The sequence below is a fragment of the Myotis brandtii genome, unplaced genomic scaffold (assembly GCF_000412655.1).
Source record: "Myotis brandtii unplaced genomic scaffold, ASM41265v1 scaffold250, whole genome shotgun sequence".
NCBI classification, from domain to species: Eukaryota; Metazoa; Chordata; class Mammalia; order Chiroptera; family Vespertilionidae; genus Myotis; species Myotis brandtii.
Window position 1 is genome coordinate 1,998,359 of NW_005359478.1, and position 6,863 is coordinate 2,005,221.

The 6,863-nt window shown below is 58.0% G+C and overlaps 1 protein-coding gene across 1 annotated transcript; it reads left to right on the forward strand.

Annotated features, from left to right (window-relative positions):
* The first annotated feature begins 6 nt into the window (after positions 1-6).
* On the forward strand, positions 7-6,220 carry EFNA1 (ephrin-A1). Its single transcript, XM_005867517.2, has 5 exons — positions 7-244; positions 3,753-4,048; positions 4,993-5,058; positions 5,212-5,262; positions 5,406-6,220. The coding sequence occupies exons 1-5, from the start codon at positions 153-155 to the stop codon at positions 5,516-5,518; spliced, it is 618 nt and encodes a 205-aa protein (XP_005867579.1). The 5' UTR covers positions 7-152; the 3' UTR covers positions 5,519-6,220.
* The last annotated feature ends 643 nt before the right edge of the window (positions 6,221-6,863 follow it).

Sequence of the window (6,863 nt, forward strand, 5' to 3'; positions counted from 1 at the left end):
GGCGGAGTCCGGAGGCGCTGGAGCCAAATCGGTGAGCCCTGTGCCGACTGCGAAATCTGAGTGCTGAGCCGACTGCGCCGGGGAGAAAGCCAGCGGGAGCCCGGATCCTGACGAGCCCCTCGCCCCCGCCCGGCCTGCACGGGCCCCGCGATATGGAGTTCCTCTGGGCCCCGCTCCTGGGTCTCTGCTACAGTCTGGCCGCTGCCGACCGCCACACCGTCTTCTGGAACAGTTCAAACCCCAAGTAAGCCCGAGTCTCCGGCCCACAGGGGCGTCCGGTGGCACTGCCCTTGCACCCAGGCTGACTGTTCCAGCCAGACCCTGACTGGAGTCCTGGGGTGCCGACCAGAGGCGGGAGGGATTCCTTAAATGTGTTCCCCCCACTTCTCCCCCAGACCTGGGAGGAGGCCACCCAGGGTAGGAACCTGCCCGTGTCTGCTTCCTATTTCTATTTCTATTTCTATTTCTGTCCCTCCTTTCCTTCCCGGTGGCACCTCTCCTTCTCCGAAGTGAGGCACCCATGCTGAACTGACCCTGCCTCCCGCACGGACCAACCACCCTCCCTGGCCACCAGGGCCCTTGTGGCCGGTCCCACCACCACCAAAGCCTGTACCCCTCTCCTTGTCTGTCACTTGGGCATCTGCCCACACTGACAGGTACCTGGCGTGACACCAGGAGGAAGCCGAATGCTCGCTGTAATCCCAGAAGGACCCCTCAGGAGGGGCCGGGGCTGCGCCATTAAGGCTCATTCTGTACCTAAGGGGATGGTGGGAAGTTCCCCACCAAGGGATCTTTAGCGATGACAGGAGTGAGGCACGCGCTGTGGGTGAGCAGGCGAAGGTAGTCATCTGTTTACGAGGCTCACGTAGTAAAACTAAAGAGATGGGGGAGGGAGGTCATGGGAAAGGTTCAGACGGCATGGAAGGGGTTAAAAGGTTACCCAGGGCTCCGGGCAGGGAGGAGTTAATTCCTCCTGGGCAGTTTTAGGGCCTCGAGGCAAATGGTCCTGGACTGAAGAAGCTCCGTGGGACCCTTTGTTCTCGCCCTTGAGTTTTCTGAAGTTATGGGAACAATATCTGTGGAGAAACAGGAGAGGAGGGGCAGGGAGAAGCATGGCCAGGAGGGCTGAACAGCGTGGGGTCAGGAAAAACACTACACTCAGCTGGGCCACCCCCAGCCCTAGTGCGCCTGCCCCCCGAACCCCCCCTAATGAAGACATTGTGCCAGCTTCCTCTGGGCCTGCAGCAGTACTGCTGGGTGAGAGGGTCTGTGCCTGTGGCATGCTGGGTGAGAACAGCTAGCTGCCAACCCCAGAGGGCAGTCCCCTCTTGCCCATGGTTTAAAGGGGGCAGCCCAGTCAGCCCTCCCCCACCCCGCTCCTTGCTGTCTGCTCCTTGCTGTCTGCTCTTTGCTTCCTTGACCAAATCTTGTCCTAGTGGGAGAGAGCAAAGTCCCTGTTTATGCCCATGCCAGGTGCTGGCTGAAGGAGGAGGAGGGGACAGGAAGCCGTGAGTCGGGAGGGGGTGACCCTGGCCTTTTCCGTTCCCAAGCTCCCAGGTTTCCTCTCTTTCAGGAAGGAGCCTCTTCCCTGCCCCTTTCCGCGCCTTCCCTGACGCCACTGCCCCCCTTTCCCAGATGGGGAGCAAGAGTCAAAAGGGCCCTAAGTGGAGCAGATTGTACCCCAGGAAGGGGGTGATGGGTGCCCCCACCAAGCGGAGTTCTGCCCTGTTCACTTGGCCACCTGTACCCCGACCATACCCAGGACTAAAGAGAAGCCAGCCCAGATTGGAGTCCGCGGGCAGCCAAGCTAGGCCCTCAGCTGGGCCCAAAGATGAGGTGGCAAGGAGCTAGGCGGGTGTGAGGCTGGCACAGTGACTCAGGGCAGCGAGCATCCATCGGCCCTGGGATCTTGGAGGGGACAGCGTGGGAAGGGTGGTGCAACTGCGAGCTGGGCACGGGCCTCCTTGGTGCTGGAGGGACAAGTACCCTGCCCATTCAGACCTGCCAGCCCCCTTTGCCTGGGGGCAAGTGCCCAGGGCTAGTGGACACTGTGCCATCCTGGGGTCCACATTTGACAAGGTAAATTTTCACGGACTCTCCTGAATGCCAGGGAGGGTGGCAGAGGTGGATGAGGAATGAGTCAGTGCCCTTCACTGGAATGGGGGAAGGATGCCAGGCCCAGAGCTGAAATACCTGTTCTGAAATGGCTTCTATGTTTATCTCTCCAGAGAGGAATTTTAAAAGCCTCTCTCTGCTTCTCTCTCTCTCTCTCCCTGCCTCTCTCACTCTCCTTCTCCTCTCCAGAGTGGGGGAGGGGCCCTGGTCAGCCTAGCTTGAGAACTGACACGCCACCGCAAGGCCAGGCCTCTTAGGGGTCATGCTGACTGGGCAGTGGGTGCCCACCTCCAAGGCCTTGGCCTTATTCCCGACACTCCTCCCACCGCCCGTGCCCAGGGCTTTGGTTTGTAGCAAGTTGGCAGCCAAGTCTGCTGAGTCTCTAGCTGACAGTGCTTAGGGGAATTCAGAGAAGCTGACCAGCTTGGAGAGGGAGGTGAGGAGGCACTTTTCCCCCTTACAGGACCCCACCCAGGCTGGAGCCAGGTGTCTGGAGCTGGGGGGAGGGACTGGTGGGCAGTCAGGCTGGAGCCTGCGGAGCCTGGAGGGAATGGGCTGGGGGAGGGGAGCTGGCTCCACCTTGGGAGGAGAGGCAACCTCAGATCTGAGAACTCCCGCATTTCTGGAGCTCACCTCACAGCTGATTTTGTGGCTTTTGCAGATAAAGGGACAATGGTGGTGTGGGTGCTTGGAGAAAAGTGGACAAGGAGACCTGAGCATCATTTTAAGTAGCTAGAAGGAGAGATTTGAGGGGAATGAATGAATGGATGAAAGTGATTTAACTTCAAGGATTCAGGCGTTACCTGTGGGCCTGGGTATACGGGAGGTTTGGGGGGAAATGAAGCTGAGAAATGTGAGATATATGCAATGGGAGAGGGCGGGAAAAGAAAGGAGTAAGAGAAATGAAGACATAAAGGTGTTGGGGCCTGTGCTAGCCTAGTACAGAGGAAGGGTTGCTTGGATCCTGAGGATGGAATGGGCCGGTAGGGTCTCAGAGTAGGGTCTCAGACTGGGTCCAGTAGCATTTAAAGGAACACCTGGTAGAATGAATTTTGGGAGCCCTAACCGGTTTGGCTCCGTGGATAGACCGTCGGCCTGCGGACTCAAGGGTCCCAAGTTCGATTCCGGCCAAGGGCATGTACCTTGGTTGCGGGCACATCCCCAATAGGGGATGTGCAGGAGGCAGCTGATCGATGTTTCTCTCTCATCGATGTTTCTAACTCTATCCTTCTCCCTCCTCTCTGTAAAAAAAATCAATAAAATATATATTTTTTAAAAAGAATATATTTGGGGAAATATTTACGGGTAGAAGAGAATGATGAGTGAGCTAAGGAAATATTTAGAAGCCCATCCTTGGGTAAATATCGGGGGAATGGGAAGTGCTTTGTTGCCTAAAAGACACTAAGTGGATGCTATTTATTGGGTTAGAGGACACAAGGATGGTGGAGGGGTGTTTGGAAATGGTGGAAAGATACTTGAGAGATCAAGATCGGTAAATACTGGGAGTTGAGATTGTCAGAACATCTGCGCGGGGGTCCAGTGTGAAAGTGAGGGGGTCATGAAAACATGTGGAGACTCCAGGCTCCGGTCTGGCTCCTGAGTGACTGCTGGCTTCCTTCCCCTCCGCGCGTGCCCAGGTTCCGCAGTGAGGACTACACCGTACACGTGCAGCTGAATGACTACCTGGACATCATCTGTCCCCATTATGAGGATGACTCTGTGGCGGCCACTGCCATGGAGCAGTATACACTATACCTGGTGGAGCTCGAGCAGTACCAGCTGTGCCAACCCCAATCCAAGGAACAGGTCCGCTGGCAGTGCAACCACCCCAGTGCCAGGCATGGCCCAGAGAAACTGTCGGAGAAGTTCCTGCGCTTCACACCCTTTACCCTGGGCAAGGAGTTCAAAGAGGGACACAGCTACTACTACATCTGTGAGTGCCTGGGAGGCATGCACGAAGGTGCACATACTGGGGGACGCAGCTGGCGTGATGCAGATGCCCGGGTACCTGCTTGGTGGGGAGTCAAGCCGCAGAGGGCCTCTCCAACCCTGGATTCTGTTTTCGTTCATTCACATTACAAATGTGGAGTGAGCTTCTACTGAGCTTGGCCCTCTGGTCACAAAGATAAATTAAACACTACAGGGTCCCTGTCCTCAAAGCTGGGAAGAGACACAGGGTAACAGGCCGTTAGAGCAGTATGCTACGGGAGACATGGACACAGGGGCCCCGGAGGGATGACCTGGGTACTTCCAGGTTAGGGGGGGCTCAGAGAAGGCCGCCTGGTTTCCCAGAGCTTTGGACAAGCAGAGGACTTGGCCATACATGAGGGGACACGTGCAAAGGGAACATGACATCTTCAGGGAACTCCGTGTGGCTGGAGTAGGAGGGACGCTTTCAAGTGGGGAAATAGGAGCTTGGAGAGATGGACAGGGACCTAAGAAGTGCTACGGAGTTTATCCTGAGGGCACTGGGAGATTGTAAGAGTGGTAAGATCAGCTTTGTGTAGAATGCATGCAGGCCTCACCCTTCCAGGGTTGCCTAGGCCGGGGGCGTACAAAATGCCCGTGGAAGGGGAATAGACCGTGCAGGCCTCGCCCGGCTTCCAGCTGGGAGGAGTGACGGATGGATGGACTGTGGGGAGGGGACAGTGGCCATGTTCTTTTCACCGCCACCTCCAAAGTCGAGGGTTATTCCAAAGAAAGGAGGTTGGGCTGAACATGGGGCAGAAAGTGGGCAAAACCTAAGGAAGGTAAGAATCAAAGCTTAGAGGGAGGAGAGGGATTCAAATGAGCAGGGACTGAGAAAGGAGGGCCAGAGAGGCATTTGCACTTCTGCTTCCTTCCCCTTCCTTAATCCTGTGTGGGTTTATCTTGCAGCCAAACCCATCCACCACACAGAAGACCGGTGCTTGAGGTTGAAGGTGACTGTCGATGGCAAAACCAGTGAGTGTCAGGGCCCTGTGAACCTCCTGCCTCCATCCCCGTTCTGGCCCTGATGACCTAGGGTGGTGGGGAGTTCACTGCCCGGCCCACCCAGCACTCCCACCCCTACCTCCCTGGTGCAGTACCTGATCTATGGCCACTTCTGTGTTTTAGCTCACAGTCCTCAGGCCCATGACAATCCACAGGAAAAGAGAATTGCAGCCGGTAGGTGGCTGGGGCGAACAAGGGGGTCTGCTTGAGGAGGTTGGGTACAGGAGGCAGGGACTGGGGGAGGCCTTACTGGGCCGAGGGCTGGTGCCAGAAAGCGGGACTGCTCACCTGAGAGCCTCTGCCCTCCCCGCTTGCAGATGACCCAGAGGTGCAGGTTCTGCACAGCATCGGTCACAGTGCTGCCCCCCGCCTCTTCCCGTTTGCCTGGGCTGTGCTGCTCCTGCCGTTCCTGCTGCTGCAAACCCTGTGACGTCGGATGCCACCTCTCGCCTAAGGACTGGAACAGGGCCGAGAAGGCCGGGGCAGGCACCCCTCACCGATCCTGGGGCACCTCCCCAAGCCCCAGTGCTGGGAACCACTCCCGCCACATGCACACGCTGCCACCCAGCAGCCTCAGAACGGGTCAGTATTAAGGGTTTCAACCCACGGGAGGTCGGCAAGCCTGCTAGTGCCATCCCTGCCTCCACCTCAGAAGGACGGACAAAGCCGGACAGGTCTTACTCCGCCATTCCGGCCCTTAAACCAAAAAACAAAACTATGGACGCTTAAGAAGCGCGTGGTGGGAGCTGAACTGGAAGGGATCTGGGGTCACGTGGGAGGACACTGAACTTGGCAAAGATGCCCCTTCCGCAAAGAGCCAGGATGCCAGGATGGACTGAAGGAAAAGCAGGAGCTTCCTGCCCGGGAGCCGGACCGAAGAGGCAGAACTCTTGGGCGGCCCCAGCCTCTGCCATGTGCGGAGCTGCTGCGGAGAGATCTGCAGCCAGCCCTGCACCCTCTACCCGGGGGCAGCACCCCCAAAGCTGTGCCAGCAGGGGGCTGTGCCCACCTCTTCCTGGAGTGTAGCTGTGAGGGCAGGGCCCAGATGTACAGAATTTGTATATAAATATGTTGTTTGTACTGGAATTTTTTTATATTTGTGTCAAAATAAAGATGTGTCAGTCTTTTCGGACTTGCTTTTCTGCCCCTCCATACTAACTAGTATAACCCTCGAGTCCCTGCTATGGAGGATACCAGTAGCGATGGGTTTGAATTTGCTTCCCTTTCTAGAAAGAGTACGTACCCCTCACCGAAGTGGGGTACTCCTCTTCGGGGTTGTGGGGGACGGGGGTTCCCCACACCGCCTCTCGGGTTTCAGGCTGGCCCCGCTCTGGAGTTCCTCCTGGCAGACCTCTGCCCACCCCCACCTCGCAGCGCGGGCTGTGGGCTGTGCACGCCGGGCAGGTCCTCCTGCAGCGGGTGGGTCCGGGCCGCCTCGGGACGGAGACTTGTGGGAACCTGGGCGGGGGGGGAGGGGGGGTCCCCCAGCTGCAGGTCAGGGTCGGACTGGGGGGTCAACATGATACGGGTTCCAGTGGACCCGCCAGGTTGGTGGTGTGGCCGAGGGAGAGGGCACCTGCCGGAACCGGTGATCCCTGCAACCCCTGTTGTTTAGGGCGGAGACTGGGAAGAGGCTCCAGCAAACGGGAAGCCGCCCAAGCCCGGGGCCGCCGAGGTTCCGATCTGGAGCTCTGGGTGGAAGCGCGCTGGTCCGGTTGGGTCCAGCCAGCTTCTGAGGTCACCACGCGGGCTCGCGGGAGAGCGGAGCCTGGGGA